The sequence below is a fragment of the Leucopleurus acutus genome (assembly GCF_964270905.1).
Source record: "Leucopleurus acutus genome assembly, chromosome: 2".
NCBI lineage: Eukaryota > Metazoa > Chordata > Mammalia > Artiodactyla > Delphinidae > Leucopleurus > Leucopleurus acutus.
In genome coordinates, this window is record NC_139143.1 from 176,121,596 (window position 1) to 176,148,919 (window position 27,324).

At 53.1% G+C, this 27,324-nt stretch overlaps 1 protein-coding gene across 1 annotated transcript in view; it reads right to left on the minus strand.

The window, feature by feature from the left end:
- Positions 1 to 22,335: 22,335 nt before the first annotated feature.
- EPHA8 (EPH receptor A8) overlaps positions 22,336 to 27,324 on the minus strand; it is a gene marked incomplete at both ends in the record, with an annotated part of 34,062 nt that continues 29,073 nt past the window's right edge. The window contains 9 exons of the mRNA XM_082833335.1: positions 22,336 to 22,450; positions 22,589 to 22,762; positions 23,050 to 23,240; positions 23,327 to 23,476; positions 24,240 to 24,449; positions 25,020 to 25,081; positions 25,346 to 25,531; positions 25,731 to 25,895; positions 26,714 to 26,781. Of these exons, the coding sequence (XP_082689461.1) occupies positions 22,336 to 22,450; positions 22,589 to 22,762; positions 23,050 to 23,240; positions 23,327 to 23,476; positions 24,240 to 24,449; positions 25,020 to 25,081; positions 25,346 to 25,531; positions 25,731 to 25,895; positions 26,714 to 26,781 (1,321 nt within the window). The remainder of the gene's footprint in view (positions 22,451 to 22,588; positions 22,763 to 23,049; positions 23,241 to 23,326; positions 23,477 to 24,239; positions 24,450 to 25,019; positions 25,082 to 25,345; positions 25,532 to 25,730; positions 25,896 to 26,713; positions 26,782 to 27,324) is intronic.

A 27,324-nucleotide genomic window follows, 5' to 3' on the forward strand; every position in this document is an offset into this window, starting at 1 on the left:
ATACATCTTTATAGAGCTGTTCTGAGAATTGAACAAGTTAATATGTGTAAAGAGCTTTACTCAGTGCCTGGCATGTGGTAATTGCTCAATGAAGAGCTGTTTTTATGACCACATTTGACCTTTGCAACAACCCTGCAAGAGAATAGAAATAACTAGTATTGTCTCTGTTTCACAGATGAGAAGAATGAAGCTCAGAAAGGACAAGTGACTTGCCTAAAAACACACAGCTAAGAAGCGGCTGAGCATGGACTAGGAGCTGTGCCTGCCTTTCACCAGAGCCTGTTTGGTGTTAGGATTTGTGTCCTCACTGCTTCTTCTGACTTGACTACTCTTTCCATGCCTGACCTTTGAGATTCCACTCTTTTTTTTCTAATTGGGGCAAAATATACATAACAAGAATTTTTACCATTGTAACCATTTTAAAGTGTGCAGTTCAGTGGCATTAAATACATTTACCTTGTTGTGCAGCCGTCACCACCATCCATTTCCAGAACTCTTTTCATCTTCCCAAAGTGAAACTCTGTTCACATTAAACAAAAACTCTCCGTTCCTCCTCCCTCCAGCCCTTGGCAATCATGTTCTTTTTTCTGTCTCTGTGAATCTGACTACTCTGTGTACCTCACATAAGTGGCATCATACAGTATTTATTCTTTCATGACTGGCCTATTTCACTTAGCAGAATGTCCTCAAAGTTCCTGTGTGTTGTAGCATGTATCAAAATTTCCTTCCTTTTGAAAGCTGAATAATATTTCAGTGTATGTATTGTCCACATTTTATTTGTTAATATCTATTCATCTATTGATGGAACTTGGGTTGCTTCCATCTTCTGGTTATAGTGTGATTAATGCTGCCTTGAACATGGATGTACAAATATCTATTAGAGTCCCTGCTTTCATGAGACCCTACTATTGCCACCATCTTGGGGGGCCATTCCAAGGTCTTTGCCAGGAGCCCCAGTTCTCAATGATCCAGGAACCAGACCCCTACCCAGCTCACGGCCCACTGGCCATTCTGCTACCTGTTCAGCTCCATGCCTTTGCCGTCACAGTTCCCCTCCACCTGGCATGCCCTGCTGTACCATCTCCATAGTCCAAATCCACATGTTCCCCAAGGCTCATCTTGAATGCACCCCAAATCCAGGAAGCCATCTCTACCCTCCAGGGTTCTCTCCTGCCCCTATAGCGCCCAACCCTCCATCTGTCCCTTGCTTAAGTCTCTGATTACTTTAAACCTTAGATTACTATTATCTGTGCCTGGTGCCTCACCGACACCCTCCCTTTCATGATAGGGAATTTCCTTCAGAATATTGTTGAGATAATCTCCATTTGAAGAAAAGCAAAAATGAGAGTCCTCCTCCCACCCCCCAGAATGTGTCCAGCTTGGGTGACCAAAGACTCTTTGGTTTAAAGCACTAGAGGGATGAATTAGAGGTAACGTGGCTTCCTGAGTCTTGTCACGCTCTGACTTTTCAAGCTAGAAGAGGCAGCAGAGTCAGTAGCTAAATACTCCTTTTCTGAGTGGGTCTTAGAACCGAACAAGCCCTGGGGGGGCAAAGATAGGAAGCCCCCCGGAAACCAGACCCAGCTTGAAGGCTGTAGTGAAGGGAGGTGGGTGGGGAGGGATCATAGCAAGAGGGCTGAGCTCCGTGGCCTCTTCTTGCTCTACTGGGTGGGGATTTGAGACCTGGCCCGGCGCAGAAGCTTCTCCATGAGAACACACAATTGAAGATGGGAGCCCAGGCATAACCAAGTTCCACCCACAAGAGACTGTGGACCATGTCCTCCTCAAGAGAGAAAATGGGGGAAGGCAGGGGTGGGGGACAGGGGCCATGGACTCCCCCAATTTCCCTGGCGCGGGCCCTGAATTCCAGGTAAGAGGGCTTTCGTCCGTTCTGAGATGCCTGGCGTGGAGGGTCCTTGTGCGTGGACCCTGTGGTGGGTCAAGAAGGGTCACAATGGACTTTGAATTGTTTGAGCCACATAGAAGCCCCAGCAGAGTGTTAGTCCTGGGGGACAGGGGCAGGGGCAGGTGAGAGTCACCTGGTCCCAGCTTAACACAGTACCCGGCCCAGGAACGGAAACTCCTCCACCATTTCCTCCCCCTCACCCACCACCCTCGCTCACTTGCTAGAGAAGCAGCCTAGAGAGCCTGGGTTCAAATCCTGACCCTGCATCTCCCCAGCTGTGTGATATTAGGCAAGTCACTTTATTCCTCACTTCTCTGCACCTCAGTGTGTCCAGCTGTAAAATGCGGATAGTAATAGAAGCCACCTCACGTGACTGGGCTGGGGCTGAGTGGGGTCAAGACAGTAACGTCTTCAGAACAGTGCCAAGCACATAACAAGTGCTTACAAACTAGTAGATGTTATTTATTCCAGAAACACATAGTGCTGGCTCAGGGAAACTTGGCCAAGTTAATGGGAAGGAGCATGGAGAAGGAACTTGGGCTCAAAGTCAGCAGGTGCCTGGTTGCCTCGAGGCAACTTAAGCAAGGAGAGCTGCTTAGCCTCTGGCTCCTCCTTGTCTCCAGGAAGTAAAGAAGTAAAGGATGCGCCTGCTGCCTACACTGCAGGCTGCTGTGGGTGTTAGTGGGGGGCTTGGGGTGAAGGCACGGGGTTGGGAGGGAGAGTAGTGCAAACGGCCTCGGCTCAGCTATTTTCTCCCCTGGGAAGTGGACTTCAAAGCAGCCCTCTGTGGGCACCCCCCCGCCCCACTCGATTTCTCCAGCCTCTTGGCTCCCAGCAGACAGCAGTCGCTGGGAGACCCTGGCGGGAGTTGGCACACACTGGGGTAGGGGCTGGTGGAATCAGCACCCTTCCCTTGGTTCCCACCATCTCCCACAGGAACCGAGGCTGCTGGGGGGTTTTCCGGAGGCCGGCTTGACCTGGCGGGGAAGAGACAAAGCAAAAACTCCTGGGTTGGCCTCTGGGGCCAGCCTGGGTGTGGGTTCCAGGCTGCTGTTAGCGTCAGGCTGGGGCACTAGTTTTGCCCAGGCACCTAGAGGGGGCCCTGGCTTGGGCGCTGGAGACTGGGTGCTTGGCCAGGCTCCGTCTATGCTGCCTCAGCCCCTCCCTTCTTTCTCGGGGTGTATCTTCACCTCTAACAAGCACCATCCTGCCTGCCTCGTGGGGCCGGGAGCAGACTCCATGGGGTGATGCTCAAGAAAAAGCATCCCCAAAGCCAGGCAGATCTAAGGGTGTCCAAGTTCTGCTCGCGGGTGACTTGCTCAGGGTCCCCCACAGACATCCCACAAGAGGCAGAGCTGGGTCTGAACTTAGACACGTTTCTGGAACAGAAAGAGTGCTGGCTGGGTAGCCTCTGCTCCCTCTGCAGCCTGCGTGCTGGCCTTGAGTCCGTGACACCATCTCGGGGCCTCAGCTTTCCTGTTGCCAAAGGCGATGGCAGTTAGCCACCCTGTAGGGCAGGCAGGGATATTTAAAAAAAAAAAATCTCAATGTTCACAACTTCCCTGCCTGGGACATATATCATTCCTAGTTTACAAATAAGAAAATGGGGGCTCTGAGAGGTGATGTCATTTGCCCCAGGCCAAACACTAAGAGAATAAGAGAGCAGAGGTGTAAACTGGGTTTCGCTGTATACAGCTCTGTGGCCTTGAGTGAGCACCTTTGCCTCTCTGAGCCTCAGTTTCCACATCTGTAAAATGGGAGTGGCAGTCTCTTCTGTGCAGGCACTAAATAACGGCAGACAGTGTAAGTCCTAGGAGGCCTGGCTGAGGTTTGAACCAGGGCTGTGTGACCTTCTGGACCTGCTCACATGCCAGGGTGCCTCTGTCACCTGAGGGGTGGGGCTGGGTGACTTCCAAGAGCCTTTGCAGCTCGGCTTGAATGTTCCCTGCCTTTAGCTAAGCCTCTGGATTCCTGGAAGGCCTCTGCCTGACTTCATTTGCTCCGCTGCCTGATTTTACTCAGCACTCAGGCTTCAGGCCCCCGGGGCTGGTTCTGGCCCCCCCTCCCAGCTCTGTTTCCCAGAACCCAGGTGTGTGCAGGGTCTTCTGTGGCAATGAGGTGTCGTGACTTCCTAGGGCCTTCAGCCTCTGTGAAGGGCTAACTGGGGGTGCCACCCCAGCGCACTCCCCTTGGCTTCTCAGCAGGAGGGGGTGGCCAGGTTATTTTTGTGATAAAAGTTTAATAAATTGAAAGGCACGGTTTTCATTCTGTGGGTAATTAGCTGCCGCCGCTGCGCTCCCTCTTAATTGTCTCGCTCACTCCAGACGGGTGTAGATCAATAGGAAGCGGCCACTGCACGGTGAAAGTCACAATTAATTAATTGTCGAGCACGTGTGTGTCTCCGTCTCTGTCACATCAGAGACCCGGGGGCAGCAGCTGCCCACATTTCTGGCTCTGTTGGCCCAGCCCAGGCCAGAACCCCCAGATGCATGTGACCACAAGCCACACCGTGCTCGCTTCCTGCCTCTCCCTCGGGCAGCAAGGTTCTGGAGAAGGGGTCCCCTGAGACCCCAGGCTCGAGAGCTTTCTCTGACAGCCACCATTTTCCTGGTACCCCACTCCAAATGCAATCACCACTAGATCTCTGCCCAGATGCCTGTGCCCTGGTCCCCTGCCTCGTCCTCCTATCCATTCTCCTCCCTGCAGTCTAAACCCGCAGCTTTTCTAGGTTAAAACTTTGGCTGTATCCTAAATAGTGGTTGGTTACCTCTGGTACTGGTCGGGGGAGGTACTGACTGGAAGAGAGAACATTCTGGGCTGCTGGGAATGGTCTCCAGTTTTATTTGGGTGGTGGTTTCATGGGTGTATACCTATGTACTAAGCCATTTTTCTATACACTTAAGATCAGTGCAAATGGTTAAACACGTGGGACCAATGTCCCTCCCTCATTCAGTACTAACAACTTACATTGGTGGGCCAGGCACTGAGACAGGATGACGAGAACACGGCCAGAGAGTGATGCAACCACCTGCTCAAACATATCTTTCCTAATCTTCACCACCAACCTTGGAGAGAGACAGCGTTATCCCTGTTTCACAGATGAAGAAACAGAGGCACAGAGAGGGGAGAGGGGAGAAGAGGATGGGGGTTGGAGAGGAAGGACCTGTGTACACTGGGGGCTTGTGTGCACCAGACACAAGCTCGGTGCTTCACACACCTCCACCGCCCCAAGAAGGCAGAGCGATATGTCCCATTTTACAGACAGGGAAGCTGAGGCTCAGAGAGGCGGGGCGCCTAGTCTGAGGTCACACAGCCTGGGGTTGCTGAACTGGGTCTGGAACCTGGGTTGTCTCACTCCAACGTCTCTCTGAGCAGCAGATGTGGAGGAGGGGGAGGGAAGACAGAGAGAAGTGAAAGGGTAGTGGGGGCCTGAGGTGGGATGAGCCCGTCGGGAATACGCCCAGCAGGTGTGAGTGTGAAAGAGGTGGTGCTGAGGACACACACATGGGTGCACCCACACATATGCACACTTATGCACACTCCCCACTACTTCTGCTTTATTCTAACCTTTCTAGTGGGGCTTCCTGCTGCTTCTCTGCGGCCAGTGGGTCCAGCCCTCTCTCCTCTGTAAAGGCGGACAGGAACCACGTGGCCTGAGGTTTGCGGTGGCCGCACACTGCCCGGCACCCCGAGGGGCCTGGGTGAGGGAGCTGGGCCCTTCCTCTTCCTCTCAGCCCGGCTCCCAGCCCCATGGCCACCCTCCCCTGCTCCTTCCCCAGGAGCTCGAGGCCTCAGCTCTGCAGGTGATGCTTGGCTCTGGGAGGGGTTAGGCGCTGGACCCCAGGGCCAGTGTTCCGTTCTGCTCCCACCCCTTTCTGCTTCCTCAAGCAGGACCATCCACCCACCCTGGAGCTCAGGGTTTGACAAATATTATAAGAACTTCCTCGCTGGTGGGGCAAGGTGGTGCCCGTCCTTCTGTCGGCTGTTTCTTGGTGAGAGCACAGCAGTGAGTCCAGCCTCCCCTTCACAGCTGGTCGTCAGGGGAGGCCACCTCTGTGCTCCCACCACCGGTGCCGACTGTCATTGAGCCTTTGAAGTGATGCCTGATTTTCCAGTCTGTCTGAAGTCACCGGCTGTTTATGCAGCAGCTGGTCCAGCAAGTCCCCACCCCACCCCCCGCCGGGCCTTTCTATGATGGTGCCAGCCGCCAGGGACTCGGGGAGACAGCCACTGGGTCTTCAGGGGGGCAGCGAGAGGAAGCCGAGATGCCATTTCTGTCCTCAGGGTCTTCTAGACTGAATTTGCTTATTTTTTGTTTAAAAGGACAAAAAAAAAAAAAGTTTCCAAGAACCCTAATGTGCTGTTCTCTTCAAAGAGAAAGAATAAGGATTAAAAATAATAATAATAATGGGGCTTCCCTGGTGGTGCAGTGGTTGAGAGTCCGCCTGCCAATGCAGGGGACACGGGTTCGTGTCCCGGTCTGGGAAGATCCCACATGCCGCGGAGCGGCTTGGCCGGTGAGCCATGGCCGCTGAGCCTGTGCTCCGCAATGGGAGAGGCCACAACAGTGAGAGGCCCACGTACCACAAAAAAAGAAAAAGAAAAAAAAAAAAAAAAGGGCCAAAGGTAAAGCCTTAAATTTCTTTGAACATTTTAACTGCTGTGGCAGCTGCACAGGGGAAGGTGCTGGACTGGGAATCCTTTCATGATGCTAATGTGCCGTGGGACCTTGGGCAAGTCACTGCTCTCTGCTCATCAGATCCCTGATGAGGGCTGGACCGATTCTGCCCCACTCCACATTTTGGGAGCCTTCTTACAGGCTGTGCTGTTTGTTTTTCTCCGAGACTGACTGCCACAGGCCACCTCCTCCTTCTTAATATGAAAGTCTTCTTCAGCCCAAGAAATCAGAGAGTGAGAGGGTGGAGGGAATTTTAGGGATCAGACAGGCAGGATGGTCCCTCTCAGACGTGGGTGCATAAAAGTCTCCATTTGAGGATGTCACAGCTGGGGATCAGAGGGGTTAAGTAACTTGCCCAAGGTCACACAGAGAGGGAATCTGTAGTAGCAGGATTGAATCTGTGTCTTCTAGCTCCCCAGCCAGGGGCTTTTTCTCCTACCTCATTAAATAGTAGGAGGAAGTTCCCAGAGAACAGGGGCCACATTTATGTGACTTACTTTTTTCAGCTGAGGCCTCTGAGAGGGGAGTTTAAGGGTGAGGACTCTGGGGTTGAACAGAATTTGGCCCTGCATCCACAGCTCCGTTTGTGTGACCTTAGGCAATCAATTTCATGTCTCTGAGACTCAGTCTCTGTAACTGTAAAATGGGGCTATTCTGTGTGCCTCCTTTGTGCACAGCTGTAAGAATAAAGGGTAAGATGTGGTTCCTGGCACACAGGAGCCCTCCCTAAACACCGGCAGCTCCTCTTGCAAGTCCTTAGCTTGGGGCTAGAGCTACATCTGTTTCTTCGTCAAGCACTTGGAAAAGGAGGGCACCCGGGGCCAGTCTCCAGGGCCTGGTTGTCACATCTGCCTTTCATGCCACACCCCTCCCACCAGAGCCCCTTCCTGGGAGAGACAGGCAGCCCACGGCAGACTGTGCAGGAAATGTCAACCTCATCTCGCTAAGAGGTCTTTGCTGACACTGATGAGACCCCTCCGGCAGGCAGAGTGGGCAGGTAGCGGCCCAGGGCCTGGCCTTGCTCCCCCTGGACCTAGACTTTCTTGGTCTCCCTGTCACAGCACTGGCTCCAGCCCCTGGGAGGTGGCCCTGAATGCTGCCTGGGGCCGGGGGGCCGTCAGTCCGGGGGCTGGCCTTAAATGTAGCTGGTGGGTGGGCAGCTGGGTGGGCTCAGCCTCAAGCAAGGGGTGCACAGGGCAGGTGCCCAGTGGGTGTGGGCTCAGGGCTGGGAGACAGAATAAACTGAGTTGGAATCCTGACCCTGACTCAGCCACTCACTAGCTAGGCGACCTTGGGCAGGTCTCTAAACTCAGGTTCTTCAACTGAAAGTGGGGACAGGGTTAATGCGCGCCCCACAGGGCTGTTGGGAAGACTGCAACAAAATCTTCTAGTGCCAGCACCCGACACATGCACTAGGAACACAATAGGTGGAAGATGCTATGAATACTGTCATGCTCTTGCCCTCACCGCTGGGCATGGGATTCATCCATCCATTCATTCATTTACTATTCAATAAGGACTTATTGTGCACTTAATATAGTTTGCCAGCCCAGTTCCAGGTACTGGGGAGACATCAGTGAACATAGAAAAGGTCCCTGACCTCATGGAGTTGACATTCTAGTGGGAGTGGTCCAGAGGGGACAAAGGATGGCGCTGCACAGCAGCAAGAAGTAGAAGAAAGGACACAGAAGACCTGTGTTCAAATCCTGGCTCAGCCACGAACTTGCTGTGTGACTTTGGACAAAGAGCTTCCCCTCTCTGCGTTTCAGTTTCCACATTTGCAAAAAGGAAGTAATTGCCCAGCCTTGCATCACCAAGAGACGCGTCTCCGGTGAGGCACTAGGAGAATCCTCTTCCTGATCAGCTTCCCTACCCTGAAAAAGAGGGCTGAGAAACTAACGGAGGACCGGTTGGTGCTGCCTGCCGCACTTCTACGCAACCTGGACGCCCTGCCCAGCATACCCCAAAGCTACAGACCTGGAAGTGGCTGCCCCTCCTGTTAAAGTCTGGCCCTAAGGTGGGGGCAGGAGCTCTGTATGTCTCCTCTGGCCCTAGAGCCTCCAGACTAGGACCTTGAGATCACCCTCAGGGTGGGATGCTGGGGATCTAGGCAGCCTTGTTGCTGGAGAAGACCAGTGATATTCACTCATTCATTTATTTGTTTGTTAGCAGTCACCCAACACACACTCATCCAGCATTTACCATGTGGCAACCCCATGTTAGGTACAGGAGATCAAGGGTGTGTCCATTTCTTTAAGCCTCTGTGCCTGGCACTGGGGACAAAGTGATTAGTTGATTTATTCGATGTTTAGAGACACCTACCATGTTCCCTGTGCAGAGTGTCAAACAAATACTGAGGTCCTACTCTGTGCCAAGCACTATGACTGGTGCAGGAAACACAGACCCACAGGCTCTCTGAGCACCAGCTCTGAGTCAGGCACCACACGCGTGGGAGAACGGCAGCCTGCATTTTGTATGCGGACATGAAACTCAGAGTCTCCCTGTGGCTAATGAATCGTTGGGCTTCACAAGAGAAGTGCGAGCAGACTCCCTTGTCCATGAATTTGCTAATTGAGCTCCTCCAACTCAGACATTAACCTGCATTACCATAAATACTGCAGAGAACAGCCATCCACAATTGATGCTCAGTGCTAATGGAGAAAATCAGTCGAGGAATAAAACTGAAATGGAATCATAAAACCTTATTTTCACCATTAATTTGAACCTAGTCTCCCTTAAATACCTTTTGCTAAATCTTTCTATAACACTCCAGGGCTGGAGAGAGGGGGTGGATGCCAACAGAAGGGAGAGGCTCTGCAGTGGAGGTGGGGTGGGGGGGAACTGGAGCTGGAGGACTGGAGGGGCTCCTGGGCGGGCCGGCCAGTCTGCTCTGCTTCGCCGGGGGCAGCCAGCCCTGGTCCATGGCAGACAGAGGTGGGTTTTGGTGATGAGTGAACCCAGCTCCACACACGGAGAAAAATGAGGCGTGGGAAGAGCAAGGTGGATGGATGGGCAGAGAGAAAGGCAGGACTGATGGACCCCCAGGTAGACAGAGGAAAGCACACAGACACTGAGAGACAGATGGGCAGCCGGCCTGACCGATAAGGGAGTTAATGCACAGACAGACTGACAGACGATTGTGATGACAAACTACAGGTGGACTGAGAGGTGGGAGGTCAGTCTGACCATTGGGAGGACAGGTAGATAGACCTAGTGGGAAAACAGAGGGGAAGACCAGTGGATAGACAGACTGACAGACAGATGGACAGCCAGACTGACCTACAAGAAGCCTGACAACCAACAGGCAGACTGACAGAATCACAGGCCGACAGACGGGCACAGTGACAGTCCAAGAAGCAGATCAGGGAGAGGCAGGTGGCCAGTCTGCCCATTGAGAGGACAGATGGACAGAAGGACTGACGGGCCACAGGGAGTGGAGGCTGGAGTTGGGGCAGAGGCTGGGGTGGCTAACCCTCCCTAGATGTGCTTAGGGGGAGGGGAGGGGAGGAGGAGGCCTGGTGGATGCCTTCCTCTCGCATGTCAAGGACTTGCGTGAGGGAGACAGGCGTGCCGGTTGCTCCCCTGGGCCCCAGGCTTCTCTGCCTCTTCCCCTCCTTCTCTTCACAGCCACATGCAGTGTCTGTCATGCAAGGCAGGAGGCTCGGAGCTACCGCTGAGACCTGCTCCATGGTTGGGGGCTGCGGACAGGGACTGGACCCCTCCCTGGGTCACCTGGGCCCAGGTGTCTGTAGGGGGCTCAGATCCAGTGAAAGGTCCTAGCCCTGGGGACATGGGGCGTTTTAAAGCCCCGGAGGGAGCCTTCTGGTCCGCTGCCCCTCTGCCTCATTTATACCCTCTAACCCTGTCCACACCTCTGTGTGGAAGGTTCTGTTGTTACCCCCATTTAACAGAGCAGCAAACTGGGGCTCAGATAGGGGAAGCACCCAGGCCAAGGGCTCAGCTTGAGTGGCGGGAGCCAGGCTGCGCACAGGAAGCCCACGTACACGCTGCTCCTTGGCGGTTGAGGCTGCTTCTGGGTCCAGGGCCCTTGTGGCTGGGCAGTGTGTCTGTCAGCCCCTGGGGTCGCCATAGGAAACCTCCCAGCCCTCAGACAGAGGCCACTTCCTCCAGTATCAGCTTTTCCAGTGATCAAGATGCTTTGGGGCTCCATCTGAGGGCCTCCCATCTGCCTCTCAGTTGGTTGCAGAGTTAGGTGGGGCAAACCCCCAATAATCAGGGCCCTGGTCAGTCGGACTCTGTTGCTTGTTCCCTGCTCTGTAAACATGGCTGCTGGGGAGAAATCTGGGGCTTCCCTGAGGAGCTCCCTGCTCCTCCATGAATGGAGCCTCAACTCCCACTTCCTTGATTTTCATCCATTTCTCGTTTTGGTCATCAAGCACTCAGGACAAGAAATGCTTCCATTCATCAATATAATGATAGTAGCAGCAGCAGCAGTAGTAGCAGCAACAGCCTTCGATGGAGGGTTCACTAAGAGAAGATAAACTATGTTCCAAGCTCTAGATAGGTTAACTCACACCTCACAGTGAGTCTGTGAGGCAGGCGTCCTCCCCATTTTACTGGAGAGAAAGCCAAACTTATGTGGCTTCTCTAAAGTCTCGTAGTAAGAGGCAGAGTCAGGATCTAGCTTCTGGTCTAATCCAAAGCCTGGGCTCATTCTGCTGCTCCAGGCAGGATTGGAGATGCAGCCAGAGCTTGGTGGGGCTTCTGAGAGCCATGGCTGGATCACGGGGAGCACGGGAGGAGGGGAAGGGGGTGGCAGATGGTAGGGCAGGGCGGGTCCGAGAACCTGCAGAGCTGGGAGGCAGGCGGCCTTGGTGACTTACAGACACCCTGGGCTGCTGCAGGTGAGAATCACTGTCCCATCCCTCATGAAAGAAACATCAGTGTTAATCGGATCAGGCCCCACACCCTGTGCCGGGCGCCTCATCCGTTTTTAATTTATTTCTTCCTTAAAACTTAACCCATGAGGAGGAGGTGGGGAGGGAGCTGAGAGAAGGCTGTGGAGGGATGTCGAGGAGAAGGTAGTAATTCCACACCTTCTGGATTGGTTCAGGGAGACTTTGTAGCACAGAGGTTAATAGCACAGTTTGGAATCACATGCGTCGTCATGATTTCAGCTCAATTACCTACTAGTCATGTGACCTTGAACAAGTCACTTCCCCTCTCTGAGCCTCAGTTTCCGCTTCTGTAACATGAGGCTAATGAATACATGCCCATAGGGCGTGGCAGGCACATAATAGGTGTTCAATAAATTGCAGCCATTGTGCCTAAGGGCTGGTCTGCTCTCATGAGGACCCTAGAAAAATGGGATGTTTTGTCTTTCTCACTGTCTGGAAGCTCATTTCTTCCTGAGGCAAAATTATTCTTCACTGGGGGGACTCTGACTGTAAGAAGGGTTTCTTAAGTAGAGTTGAAATCTGCCTTTCTGAAGCCTCAAGCTTCCGATTGTGGGAGGAAATATCCCAAATCCCTTTCCCAGGACAGCCCCTCCAGGATCTGAAGACAATGATAGGCGATGCTCCCCTGTCCTTACTAGGGTCTTGACACAATCTCCTGTTTCCATGGCTCCCAGATCCCCCTTTCAGCATGGTATCCTCCCCTTGACACACCCAAGGCTCTGTTTACCTCCTTCAGCACAGTCTAGCAAATATTACTGAACCAGGACCTAGGCTGCATCAGCCTCACCCAGTCCCTGAGAAACTCCAAAAGAAGTATTTAGGCAAGAAGAGAGGCAAGGCTCTAGACGTGCCAAGCCAGCATGGAGCATGGCAGGAAAATCACTTCCCCTGACTATGACCCAATACTTCCAATAATCCAGCCTCAGCTCCTCTCAAAGTCCAGGGGTGGCCCCAGCCCAGGCCCTGGAGTCAGGCGCCTGCAGATGCAGAATCAGCACCAAGGACAGCTCCATAGTGTTTGGCTGCAAGAGTGTCCTGCTGGGTTTGAGGCTCAGTGCAGTCCAGGGAAGGTGACGGCTCCAGTCCTTAGACCACTGGCTAAAGACTGGCAGGCCAGGTTATCTGGTCACAGGGTGGAAGTGCTGAATAAATGTTGAATAAATCATTTACTAAGTGTTGGTTTCAGGCAGGACAAGAGTTAGGAGAAATTATGGAGCATAAGTTCAGAAATTGGGGACCTTGGGGGAAAGCAATTTGGCCTGAAGTTGGAGGCAAGAGTCTTAACTTGTATGAGCCTCAGTTTCCCCAGCTGTGAAAGGATGGGAAGAATGATGGAGATATATATATAAAGGGCCTGGTACATAATCCCTCCGAGACTTGGCTTTTCTTGAGGATAGTGCCAGGAGTGTCTGCCTGGCCTGTGAGTGATGCTGGGAGGATCTCAGAGGAGGGGCCAAATGCATGTGTTAAACTGGATTCTGGGGCTCTGCTGTGCATTTGAAATTGGACATTACGTGTCCAGATGTTCCTGTGAGGATCCGCACACTGAGGCAGAGTGATTCCTATTCTGAGCATCTTGACAAACATGCAGTTCTGTCACTGGAGGAGAGATTAGGGGAGGGAGGGAATCAGAGGTAACCATCCGAGCTTGGCATCCCTGCATGCACAGACACACACACACACACACACACACACACACACACACACACGCATGCTCCTACTACCCTCTACATAGTGACACACCACTCATACACTCAGTCATGCACTGATTTATGTCACAGTCATGGAAATGCATATATCACACACACACACATACAATTGCATATACAATAGTACACCAACACCAATCACACACACTTGTGTGTTTTATGTATTTTACTCGCTAGGTTCTGCATACAGAGACACATCCATTAACCACAGCCGCCTTTACCTTCATGGCATATACTTACTCATCAGAGCCATACTCGCAGAGACACATGCACACACAATCCTACACCAACAGTCATACATACCCTTGGAGATAATGTCATACGTACCCTTTTGCACAGTTACTTGCTACCGCATGCACAAAAATATTTGCACGATCTCTCAGAGTCATCAAAACACAAATCCATAACCGTGTCTCCCCCCCCACCCCGCCCCGCCGCCGCTCTGCCCCATCACTCATCCTCTTGGTCCAGTGAGACTGGGAGGGTTTCCCAGGTGTGATCTGCTGACTGACTGGGTGATTCCTGAGCTTAGGACAGGGCCCACATCCCTAACCCCTCCCTCCAGCACACCTCACCACTGCTCTTCCCCAAGGAGTCAGGTTGACCTGGTTTGAATCCTGGTTCACCACTCACCAGCTCTGAGCAAGTTACATAATTTCCCGGTGCCTTGGTTTCCTTACTGGTAAAAATGGAATAGTAATAGTAACACTCTCATAAGGCTGCTGTGAGGACTGGAAAGCATGCATGGAAAGCACTTGTCACTGTGTCTGGCACATGATAAAATTGTGGTAAATAGTGATTCATTAGTATTAATAAGAACAATAAGCCACCCACATGGGTTCCCAATAGATGCCATACAGACAGCCTTCTTTCATGGCCTCTTTCACACAAGTGCATGGCCGGGGAGCGGGGGAGGAATAATTACTTTTTAGCATCCAAAGATGATGTCAGCATTGGGAGGGAGGGGATTGCAGCTGGGCTCCCCTCCCCTCACCGCCTTGGCCCCAGCCCTTGTGTCACCTTGGCCATGCCTTCACTTGAACCTTCCCTCGATGGTTCCTGGCTTCCTTCACCTGAGTCTGCATCACCTCTACCCCTGCCCTCTGCCCAGCCAAGACCCTGGGCCCCCCTTCTTCTTCCCTTGGGTCCCACCTCAAAGCAGGAAGGTGGCTTTCTGGTTTATTTTGGTTTATTTTATTTGATGCTGGACCCCTCATCTTTGGTATTCAGAGAGGAGCTCTTGTGATAATCTCTCCACTCTAAATGCTCATCACATTTCTCTTAAAGCCACAGGCGCTCCCCCCATTCCCATCTTTTATTCATCATCTTCCACCAGCCCCAACACAGGAGACATGGAAATGCAAGCCCTCCAAGGACTGCGAATTTCATGCCAGTAGCTGACCCTTCCCCAGCCACCGAGGGTGGGAGAGATGGAGGTGTCCTAATGAGGTGCCCGGGGAATTGGGAATGGAGTTTGAGAGGTGGTGGTCCACGGGCCTAGGCCATCATCCCCTAGGTGAAATGAGAGATAGAGGAAAAATGGTGAGGGGCCTTCCGTGGGGCTAGGATGCTAGCCTACCCCTTCCTGCTTCCAAAACCTCACCCATGCTCACAGACAGCCTCACCCTTGCACCATCCCAGAGATACCCAGCCACCTTCCTTCAGCTATAGTGACCAACACCAGACACGATCCCTTGTATCTTACCCTCATATCATCTTCTAATCCTCATGACAAGCCTGTGTGGTGTGTATAGTATTTGACCCCACGTAATGGGTTCAGGGTCACATGGAAGGGAAGGATGAAGAAACTGACCCCAAGATAGGGCACTTACCCAGGGCCCCAGTAAGGGGTATTTGTCTGTGTCTCTCTCATTCACTGAATTCTGACCACGATCTAGCCCTGGGCTGAGCACTGGGGTTCTCTGGCTAAATAGGAACAGCTCTGGCCTTAATCAGTCCACAGGGAGTGGGGGGGGGATCTATCTCAGTGCAATATAAGTGTTTTAATGGGAGGTCTGGGGGCCTGTGGGAGCTCAGAGAAGGGAGGCATCCATCCCTAAGTTAGGGAGAGGGGTACCAGAGGTTGGGATCTTCAGTAGGGGAGGAATTAACCAGAGGGGGAAGGAGAGGAAGGACATTTCTCTAGTGGAAAACATACATGTTCCACAGCCATGGGAGAGGGCCGAGCATGTTTATGGACCTGCAGGTGTTTTCTTGTGGTTGTAGGGTCCTCTGTGGGTTTTCTGGGGAGTGGGCACAAGGGATGAGACAAGATACAGGGGTAGAGCCAGGTTAGAAACGTTTGCTTGGTGCCTTGGATCCCCTCTTCCTACACCTCCTCTAACCCCCAGTCGTGCCATCTGTTTTCCTCTCCCCATAAGCTCCCTCAGAGGGCTGGGAGGGTTTGGCCAGCTTTGCCCACACTCAGGGCCCAGAGGGTTAGTCTTCCAGGGGGCTTCTGTGTTTCCTCAGGGGAGTCCAACTAGAGCAAGGCTTGCTCCAAAGAGATGAGATACTAATGGTGAAAATTCAGGCATTGTATCTGATTAAAGTGTAAGGTGTTCATGTCTGAGGATTTCCTTTTGATCATCAAACTGCTCCTCTGGGGAATTTTTTTCCCTTCTGCAGGTGGTCCTAGAATGGCGATACCAAGATCCAGGAGGTAGAAGACAGTCCAAAGCTGCTTTGGGAAGCCTTCCTTTAATGCACGTTATGAAAAGTTAGGTGGCCTGGGTTCAGACCCAGACTGTGCCTCTGATGCTGTGGGAACTTGGGTGAATCCTTTTCTCTCTCTGGGAAGGGCTGGGTTTCTTTATTTAAGAAACCTAGAGGGTGTGGAGAATGAACAATCTGGTTCCTCAAAGCCCTCTAATTCTATAATAAAACAAAGGAACTTATTCCAACATTCTATGATCCTATGATTTGGCTTCTATGCTTTCTCTAGCCTGTGAGCATCTTGAGGGCAAAAATTATCTTATATACTCCAGAATTCACAGATTCAAGGCAGGACCTATCACAGAAGAAGTGCTCAGTAAATATACATTCATTCATTCATTCATTCATTCATTCAACAAACACCTGTTACACACAAATGAGGGCCACAAATGTGCTGTGTGCTAGGGTTAAAGCATTGAGTAAGTTAGATGCCATACTTGCTTTTTAGAATGTATTGAATGATGGGGGCAGAAAATAAGTAAATAGACCATGTATAACCTCAACAGGTTTTAAGGGCTATAAAAAAATAACATTGGGTAACATGGTAGAAAGTGACCCAGGAAGAAGCAGTCACTGTCGGGCTGAACATTTTGAAGACATGGAAGAGCATCCCATGAAGGAGGAAAAGCTAATGCCAAGGCCTGGCACGTTCAAGAAGTAAAAAGAAGGGCGTGAGTGAGGGGAGGATGAGTGGAGGGAGGTTGGAGAGGCCAGCTGGAGCAGGTTGTGTTGGGTGTTTTAGGCCAGGTGAGGGTTTTAGATGTCATTATCAACTTGATAGAAAGCTTTTGGAGGGTTTTATAACTAGGGAGGTGGCATGATCTCTTTAAAATTTTTAATATCCCTCTGGCCATCCGTGGAGAATGGATTATGGGGGCGAGAGAGGAAGCAGGTGGACCCATGAGGAGGCTCCCGCAGACCGCCAGGGGAGGGGAGTAGTGGTGGCTCAGACTTGGGGGCAAGTGGAGATACATGGTTAGATTTAGAGTGCAGTTCGGAGAGAGCTGACAGGACCTGCTGATCTGTTGCTGCACAGCCAGCCCCCAGCCATTGGAGTCCAGCACCCTGGACAGCGCACTCCACTTCTCCGAAGGGCTGGTTCCGGTTTCTCCCGAGACGCTGAGATCCCTGAAAGCAGCCCTCATTACTTTCTAATTATAAAACATTTCAACATTCAGAAAAAATCAGAAAATAATGTGACAGACGGGTATGTGTCCACCAAGATTAAATGGGTTTTTAACATTTTACCATATTTGTTTCAGAGCCCTCTCTTTTTAAAAAAAGAAAATAACTGAAACCTATCAATACAGTTCAATACCCCCTCCTCCTTGCCTTTATTCCCCAGATGTAACTGAGCTGAAGCTTGTGTTTATCTGTTCCAGACGTTACTGTCTTCATCTAGTTATGCATGCAAAACCTGTAATTCTACTGTTACATAAATTTTAAAAGTTTTTATAAATGGTATAGTACCGTACACATTCCTTCATCATTTATTTTTTCACTCCATGTTTATGTTCTTGAGATTTACCTATACTGGGACATGTTGATCTAGTTTGTTCATTTTAACTGTGATAGATGATTTCACTATATTTATAAAGCAGCTTATTTTCCTGTTCTCCTGCTGAGAGGCAGTTAGGCTGCTCCTCATTTTTCTATCACATACTAAGGTGCAATGAATATCCTTGTCCATGTATCCTTTTTCATATGAGTTTCTCTAGGATGCATAGAAAACACTCTGGGTTCTCCACCCAGGCTCTTTGAACTGCAGGTGCACTCATCCTCCAGCTGCTGTGTGTTGGCTGCTAAGGGCTCACAGCTGCTCACAGCTTCTTGGGAATGTCCTCATCCAGGAAGTTATAAGTTGCCCCCCTGCATTGGGCAGCCCATAGCCAATGACTGATGGATATGGGGGGTGCAAAATTCTGGCCCTGTTGCCTTAAGGCAGATTCGCTCTGCAATGTTATTAATCCTCCAGACCTCCCCACAGGATCAGATTGAAGCTAATCTCCAACTGAGAACCCACCATCACTTAACATTTCCTCCTACCTTATCTGCCTGCCTCTCTCTCTTCACATGAGAGCCCTCCCTCAATAAATCACCTGCACAAGAATCTCAGGCACTGCTTAGGGGACCTAACCTAGGACAGGCACACACTAAGGCAGAGCTGCTGGGTCTCATCTTAAAATTTACTGTTTCCAAATTTCTCTCCAAAGTAGTTGTACCAATTTACATTCCCACCAGCAGTTTATAAATATTGCTATTCCCCCCCACCACATTCATCAATACTAGTGTTATAGATTAATTTTGCCAATCAGATTGGTGTAATACGCTATCTAATTTTTGTTTTAATTTTCATTTCCATGCTTACTAGTGATGTTGAGAATCTTTTTCATATCTTTATTGGCCATTCAAATTTCTTCCTCTGTTATTTGTCTGTTCATAGCTTTTGTCCATTTTCCTATTGCTTTGGAATGTTTTGGTAAATTGATTCTTTGAAGTTGGAAAAAAAATTTTTTTTAAAATTTTGGAAACTAATTCTCTCTTGGTTGGTTGCACAGTTTACCAATATCTTCTCCCAGCCATGGCTTTAACAAATTTATTTTTTGTCGTGTAGAAGTTTTTGATTTTAATGAAAGAAGATTTATCATCATTTCCCTTTATCATTTGTGCTTGTTGTGTCTTATTTTCTACTCTAAGATCGTAAAGTTATTTTCCTGTTTTCTTGTAAAAGCTTTATAGTCTGCTTTTTCACATTTAGGACTTTGATCAACCTGGAACTTACTTTGTGAGTGGTGTGAGCAGGAATCTACTTTTATCTTTTTCCATGGGGGTATTTAATTGTCCTAACATCACTCACTGACTACCCCTTGCCATGTTTCAAACACTCATATATATTTGGATCTGTTCCTAGACATTATTCTGTTCTTTTTATCTGTTTCTCTATTCCTGGGACTAAGTCAAATGATTTTAATTATTAAAGCTTTAGAGTAATTATTGAGATCTGGCAGGGCGCAGTTCCCTTCCTCTTCCTCTTATTTCTTCTTCAAATCTGTCTTAGCTATTCTCGGTTCTTTATTATTCCATCTACATTTTGGGATGACCTTGTCGAGTTGCAGAGAAAACCTCATTGCAAGTGTTACTGGGAATAAAATGTATAGATTAAATTGGAAGCTACTAGTCAACTTCATAGCAGGGAGGCTTCCCATCCACCAGCATGATTTGTTTCTCCTGTGGCTGTTATTCTTTATCTCCTCTGCATTCCATCCTTGCACAGGGCGCTGCCTAGGAAATGAATCTCCAAACCCTTCTCATCCTCCAGTGCCCAGCTGAATTCTCTCTCCTCCAGGAAGTCCTTGGTGACAGCCCTGGTCCTCCAGGCTCAATGTCCCCCACACGCCTCCTCTAACCTCACTTAACCCCTCTGCATGCACCATTTTCTGGACACTTAGCCCCCTGGATCCAATTGAGGGAACCATTTTTGTGCGCTCTGTACCTCCGCCTAGAGTTCCGCTTTGTATCCCCAGTGGCACACACTACATAGTAGGTGCTCTGTAGGTCCTACCGAGATGGTTGGTCCTTACGGAAGAGAAGTTATGTAATAACAGGTTCTTCCTCATAGGAGACAGCTGGTTCCGAGGGGTGGTGCCTAGATCGGAGTTTAGAGTTTCAGGGGGAAACACATCTGGCTTGAGCTCAGGCAGATCTAGCTTACATGATGGTTCTGCCACGTGGGACATTGGCCTGAGCATGATTATTAGTGAGATTGTAGGAAACACATTAAATGTGTTTTCTCCATGGTCCCCCTTTCCCAAATTGAGGGAGAGGCAGGAACAAAGACACTTCCCTCAGTTGGAGGGGCTACTGGAGATCATTTACTTGTTCATCAGCAAGACCCCAGGGGTATCTTCCCCAAATGTCTGAGCCATTGACCCAAATGGACACAGTTGGGCTCTGCTGCCACCACCCTCTCTCCTGCTGCTGTCCCCTTTCTCTGGGAGCAGAGTTGGGTCCTCTGCCTCTTGATGTAACTATGGAAGCTGCTTGCATCCTGTCTTCCCTTCCTTGCCCCATAGGACCCAGGTCTCTCAATGGGCCCCTTGTTCCCAGGGAAGCTGTCCCATGAGACGCTCTTTTCTCATGCATTCCTCCTCCAGGGCTGTCCTTCTTCCCCAAGAGAACGCGAGGCAAGGGCGATGCCCAGCTACAAGGGATTGAGCTCCAGTGTTAAGCACCATCTGTACCTCACAGAAGAAAGAACTGGGGTCCCATGGGGGTGCTTCCTAGCAGAGCATGAGCTTTGGAGTTGGACAAAACCTGGGTTCCGATTCAGACCCCCCAAAACTGACTTTAGGCAAGTTATAAGACTCAGCCTCCTCTTACACAAAATGGGCACATGAATCCTACCTCCTAGGATAGATGAGAAGACCAGAGAGGGGAAAAAGTATGTATGGGATGCATACAGTAGGTGCACAGCATAAGGTTGGTCCTTCCTTACCAGGAGAGGTCAAGGTTGTAGGAATGGGAAAAAACGGAGGACACAGGCAAAGATGAGGCAGAATTTATTCTCAATGTGGGTAAGTACAAGATTCAGGATGGAGACCACAGAGAGGCAGATCCCTGGGACTTTGAGGGGCACCTCACACGGGGGGCAGGGACCACACTTTCCCAAGTGCCAGGCCCACTCTGTTCCCCCTGGCTGTGAGGATACAGAGCCCAGGAACTGGGTGAGAGTGGGGTGGGGGTGGGAGGAAGACAGGGTCCTCCCCGGATCGTGTCCTGACCATGTTTCCGACTTCCATAGGAAGAAAGAACAGCTCGGCTATATAGTAATATAATATATAGAGGTGTAGAGAGCTGGCCGCGGCACCTGGGCGGGGCTGAGACTCCCCGAATTATTGCAGGAGGGAGAGGGGGCTCAGTGCTGGTGTCTCCGTGGAACAGCTGTGCTGGCTACTGGGAGGGCTGGGCAGGGGCCGGGGCTGAGCGTGCCCCTCCCTCGGGGCCGGCAGGGGTAACCCGACATCCTGCCCAGTGGGGTCCCTTGGGCCCCCGCCAGCTTCCCCTGGGATGGGGCTTTCTCACCCTGGGTGCTTCTTATGTGCTTTGAAGACCATTTTTGCATTGTCAGGAGTGAGGAAAAAATATTCTGACATGGTAGAAAAAGATATTTACATACCCTGGTGGGCTGTTAGAGGGAGGGTCAACTCTGAGTGGGGGGCGATTTCCTCCTCTGTGCGGGAGGACGTGGAGAAAAAGCCCCGGGAAGAGGCTCAGCTCTGAAACTTCGCTGCATGTGATCTTGGACAAGGCACACTCCCTTGGTCCGCCCGGAAGGTGCAGGAGGGGTGGACTTGGGGCTGAAAAACCAGGATGTTATGGTCCTTGTTCCTAGGTGTGGGTCTGGGGGGCAGGCCAGGGCTGAGCAGTGAGGTTGGCAGAGGGACTTGCAAGTGAGGAGCCCTAGGCTGTGCAGGGGCATCAGAGACTAGAAGGAAGTTGGTGGGCCCTGGCCCCTGGTCAGGTAGCCAAGTTCAGCTGAGGGCATCTCACGTACCCTGTGTTGATACCTACACAGAAGGTGGCCAGAGGGGCTGGCCGGGAACCCTGTTTTCCTGTTGAAGCAGTGGTGGGAGCCAGGTGGAGGATGCAGGTGGCCCCCCACCAGCTAGAGGGAGGGCTCAGACCTGAGATAGAGCGGGGGGTGGGCTCACCTGGGTGGAGACAAGGGTGGGCCTGGTGCTGGTGTGGTTTGGAAGTAGCCCCTGGCTCCAGCCTCCAGGCTTGGGGGAGGGGGGTGAGCTTCTCCCCAGTCCCTGTGGGTGCTGGGACCTGGGCCCACAGCTGATGGGCCGTGTCACACCGAGTTCCCTGCTCACGCATCCTCACGCTGTGACACGCATCCTCATTCATGACATGCCATCCACAGTCACACACACGTGCCCCCAGCATTAACGAATAAGCACACTCACCATAACTGGCACACATCCACGGGGGACCTCATGGGTGGACACACACACACATGATCACACGTGTTCACAAGGGCTCCTGTGACCTCGTGAGAACACACCCCTACAGCATGTGAGTGCGTGCACACAGGCACCCTCACGCACACGCACACACACACAGAGGCAGGTGAGCGACGTCGCTGTTGGGCTCAGTGGCATTGAGGCCCCAGCCTCTGGGAAAGAGAAGGCCCTCTGCCCTGGGGGCAGGTGTCCCCTCCCTCCTGGGCACCAGAGGTCCCTTCCCAGGTGGCCTGACCCCAGATAACTCCAGGTCTTGTGGTGGAGTCCTCGGCCTCCCTGGCACCTGAGGGGAAGGCAGCCAAGGAGGAGGGACAGAGGCCTGGGGTGGCCAACCCTGCGAGTCCTCTGACGGCTGGCATGACCCGGGGCTGGCTCGGTTTGGTCAGAGGTGCCGGTGGGGCCCCTGCGTGCTGGTCAGCTGGGCCCTCATGGTCTCGATGCTGCCCAGGATCTTCTTCTGGTGGCCCATGAGGGTGATGCCCAGGGCACGCACATCCCTGTAAAGGAAGGCGGTGCTGACCTGGGAGTCTGGGAGCTGTGGAGACGGGGACATACCCATCCCTGGAGCTGCCATCCTCAGCGGCTCCACCTCTGGCCTCTCCCCCTGCTCCCGTCCCCAGGGGCCCACCACTTACTGAGCATTCATACGTAGCACCATGCCCAGAGAGGAGTAACCCCCAGCAGCGAAGTGGTCCCGGTAGCGGCCCATGCGGATGGAGTCCAGCCAGTCCCCCACGGTGAGGCCCCCGCCGCCACCCCCGCCCCCACGGAGGTCAAAGCAGCTCCGGGCAAAGGCGGGGGGCGGGCACCTGAGGCACAGGGGCCCTCGGTAAGTGGTCTGCCAGGAGACACTGGCGCCAGCCACTCAGCCTCCATCTAGGCTCGGCAGTGGCAAGGAGGGTCTGAAGGGTTAGACCGCAGGCTTGGAAGTAGAGCTCTGAACAGGGGTCAGAGGCCCAGGCTGGGTCTGGTCCAGGGGTCAGGGAAGAGCCATCCCAAGGCCTGGACTAAGTCTGGGCCTTGTCTAGGGCAAGCAGGGAGGGCAGCTGGGGCGGGCGGAGCTGGGGTGGGCAGAGCTGGGGTGGGCGCCAGGCACCTGTTGACAGTGGCCGTGGCCCTGAGACTCTCAGGGCTGCGGATCAGCGTGTCCAGGACGCTGACGATCTGGGAGAAGCGAGGCCGCTGGGCCCGGTCCTTGTGCCAGCAGTCAAGCATGAGCTGGTGCAGGGCGTGGGGGCAGCCCATGGGCGCGGGCAGGCGGTACCCCTCCTCCACGGAGCTGATGACCTGTGGGGGGAACACGGCAATGGGCTGGAGCGGCCCTTCCCTCCGAGGCCCCGGCCGCCTCTGCCCAGCCAGGCTCCGGCACTCACGTCCCGGTTGGTCATGTTCCAGTAGGGCCGCTCCCCGTAGGCAAGCACCTCCCACATGACCACCCCAAAACTCCACACGTCGCTGGCCGAGGAGAAGGTCCGGAAGGCGATGGCCTCGGGGGCCGTCCAGCGGATCGGGATCTTCCCTCCCTGCGACGGACACACGAGTGTTGAGAGCTTCTCCCCAGTTCGTCAGGGAGCTGAAGGCAGGGATCTGGGCTGGGAAACTCGAAGGCTGGCTGGAGAGACATGGCCTCCACCTTCCAAGAGCACCTGTTCTGATGGGGGAGACCTGCACATGGAGCTGGTGCGGAGACTGAACAAAAGACAGTGGGTGGAGGGCCTGGCACCCAGTAGATGCTCAGTAAGTATCAGTCAACAGGTTGATGCCTGAACAAGTGACGAAGCTCGGAGAACGTGGTCTAGTAATTTTCTAGCTCCCCTGGAGGGGTTTTTTTGGTCACAAAATCCTTTCCCTAAGTGAAACCTTATTTGGGGTCTCAGTGGGCGAGATCCTAAGGGAAGGTCCTGACAGAGGCAGGGGTGGAGGCCCTCCACCCTTAAGGCAGCCCCTAAAGCACCGCTAGAGAAGCCCAAATCCCCCCAGAACACATTTTGAAAATGCTGGGTTTTAGTCAAACGTTAGAGACAGACGTGGAGTGGAGGCGATTCAGAGAGATGCCAACTCTCCCCAAAAATCCTAGTGAGTGAGTGATGGGGGGACCAGCCCTGGTATCTCCACAAGCCAGTTAGTGACGGAGCAGAGATGGGAAAACTTTGGTGCAAACTGAGGTGCAGAGAAGAGGTAGGACTCGCCCCAGGTTGAAGGCAACCCTGAACCGTCCAACTTCCCTAACGACACATGGGGGGCTCCATCCCAGGGCCTGCTGGAAAGGGGGTGCGGGCTACGCACCGTGGTGGTGTAGGCGGCGTCGGGGTCATCCTCCAGCACCCGCGAGAGCCCGAAGTCAGACACCTTGCAGACCAGGTTGCCATCGACCAGGACGTTGCGGGCAGCCAGGTCGCGGTGGACATAGCCCAGGTCCGAGAGGTAGCGCATGCCGGCGCCCACTCCTCTGAGCATGCCCACCAGCTGCATGATGGTGAACTGCCCATCGTGAGTCTGCAGGGGGACGTGGCTTGGGCTTCAGGAAGGCTCTTTGCAGTTTACAAAGTGCCTCACTGCTTAGGAAGCATATTGCTGTTTAAGGTTTGTTCTCACGTCTCATTTACACTCACAGCAACCCTGAGAGGTAGGTAGGGTGGCAGTGACTGGTCATCCACTTTGCAGAAGGAGAAATGGAGGCCCAGAGAGGTTTCGCCCTGTGCCTAAGAGCACCCAGCAGATGAACGGCACGGCGAGGGCTGGGCATCTAGGGATTTCCACCGCCACCCGCCATGCCTCCCAGCTGACTGGGGCCCTGGGTCCCCACAGAGGCACCCCTCTTAGCCTGTGTGCAGGACAGGGCAGCAGGACCCGTGCAGCAGAGGGACTTCCACATGATGGGGGGCTGAAAGGCAGTTTGATGGGCTGACCTTTAAGACCCCTCCCCACACCTGGCTCGCCTTCCCCAGGTCTGTTGGGTCCAAGCTCTGGGGAGGAGGGGGTATCTGGAGGTCTCACATTATCTCCCACCACCCAGACTGAACTTCCCTCCCCCGGCCCAGGTGAAAGGAGTGGCGGGGCACGCACCCTCAGGAAGGTGTCCAGAGAGCCGTTCTCCATGTACTCGGTCACGATCATTGCCAGCTGGCCTGGGGACGGCGCCGGGGAGGAGGTGGCTCTTGGTGGGGGGATCAGGAACATGCCCCCCCGCCCCCGCTATGAGCTGCCAGGAGCTGGGCCAGCACCCAGGGCCCCAGGGAACATAGGGTTTCCACTGGGGTTCCAGGCTCTGGGCCCCCTTCCATGCCAAGTCATCTGGGGACCTGAGCCAGGGGGATGGGGCAGGGCAGGGTGGTCTGGGGATGCAGCAGAAGGGGCCCTGCAGGGTGAGGCTGCTGTCGCCTGGCACCTACCACGGGTGACGACACCTTCAAGGCGGATGATATTGGGGTGGTCAAACTGACCCATGATTGATGCCTCGCTCAGAAAGTCCCGCCGCTGTCTTTCCGTGTAGCCGGCTTTGAGGGCCTTGATGGCCACGGGCATGTCCCGCTGCCCCGGCACCTGCAGATGCCCGTAGCAGACTTCCCCGGACTCTCCTGTGAACCCAGGTGGGGCAGGCAGCGGGTGGGCGGTGGGACCTTCCTCCCCTCACCCCAGACTCTGCACTCTCCCAGCCCCACACACCCAAGTGTCTGGCCATGCCAGGCATCTTGGTTCCCCCGTCCCTCTGCACTGGGTGTCCCTCCCCTGGGCACCCCCTGTGATGTCCCCACACTCACAATCCCTGAAGCTCACCGGAGCCAATGATCTTCTCAATGTGGATTCTAGAGGCCTCGATCTCGCGGGTGAAACCGCGGCCCGCCCGGCCCGGCTCCTCGTAGGTGTGGGGTTCTGCATAGACCTGGGGCTCTGGGATCTTCCCCGGAGGGTGGTGCAGGGGCAGGAAGACGGGTGGAGGCGCTGAGGGGCCAGGAGAGAAGGGCCATCGGTGGGCTCCATGAGGACATTCTCTCCCAGCATTCCCTGGGCCTGGGACGGGACTGGTGGTGGAGTGAGAAGTGTCTCCGGGAATCCCAGGATGTGGTGGCAAACGGGTGCCCAATAAGTGCTTGCCAAGTGTAAGCAGGGTCTCTGTGGAGTAGCTCTGAGCTCTCTAGGGGACTTTGGGATTTCTCGTGAGTTGTGAGCCTGTCTGTCATTTTTCTGGGGTTACTTTTAGGGTCCTTAAGACCTTTCTCAATTGTCCTAGGGTAGGAATGTGACCAAAAAAGGTCACATCACAGTGCCAACTCAGACTGATGGAAAGCGGGTCTCTAGAAGACTGTGTTAAGAAGGATTCTGAGACTGCATTCAGGCTCCATGGGAATCAGTACCATGACTGATTCTGCCGTGGGCAAAGAAGTGGGGCATTGAGGTAGGCATCCCCATATTTGCCCTGTTTTCTGCAGGGTCCTGAAAAAGTTCTTTGTAGCAGGGGCTCTTGTCCAAGAGTATATGACCCCCCCAAAGGTGTATGTGAAATTGTGCGTGAATGCCAATATCTGTGCATTTCCCTGGGGAGAGAGAGGGTCCGTAGCATCCTCTTCAAACCCAGGCAAGTTGCACAGCACTGCACCTCTGGGGGCTCAGGTCTCTGTGACAGCCTGCCGTCTCTCTCTGGGGCTCTAGTCTTTTCTGTGGGCGCCTTTCCCCCTTCCCACCTGCGCCACCCCCAAACCAGCACTGGGTCCTACTGTGACCTCCGCTTTTGCATTCAGATCCCTGGGCCCTGCACTCACCCTGCCCGTTCTGATAGTGCATCTTCTCCTCGTCCGAGTGCTGGAAGGCCTTGCTGTAGCCGCAGTGCCTGTGGAGGGTGGACTGTCCCTGGTTTCAGCCCTGACCCCGTTCAGGAACACGTCCAAACTCCTCGCTTCTACCCCCCTTCCCCTTTCAGGTCAGCTTCTGCCACCCGAGTCCCTGCCCCTGCAGGGGGGCAGTCCCAACCTCAGGCTCTCAACCCAGCTGAACTGTGACATTTATAAACACCATATAATTTACAGAATCAAGTCCACTTGGCCCTCACAGCAAAGTCTATGGCATTATTAGCTCAATTTTACACGAAAGCACCCCGGGTAGAGGGGCTGGGAGATGAGGCTTCTGATGCCAGCTCCGCCGTGTGACCTTGGCAAGCTCCTTCCCTTCCCTGGACCTCAGTTTCTCCATCTACGGATGCTCTTTCCAATTCTCGCTGAGTGGGACCCTAAGCCCGCACCACCTCCCTCTGGAACAGTGGGAGGGGGAGAGTAACTAGGGGCACGGTCTTTAGTTGTAACAGACCTGGGTCCTGTCCCAGTTCTGACACCTACTTAGTCGGTGGGCTGGTTTGGGGGTGCTGTGTGTCTGAAAC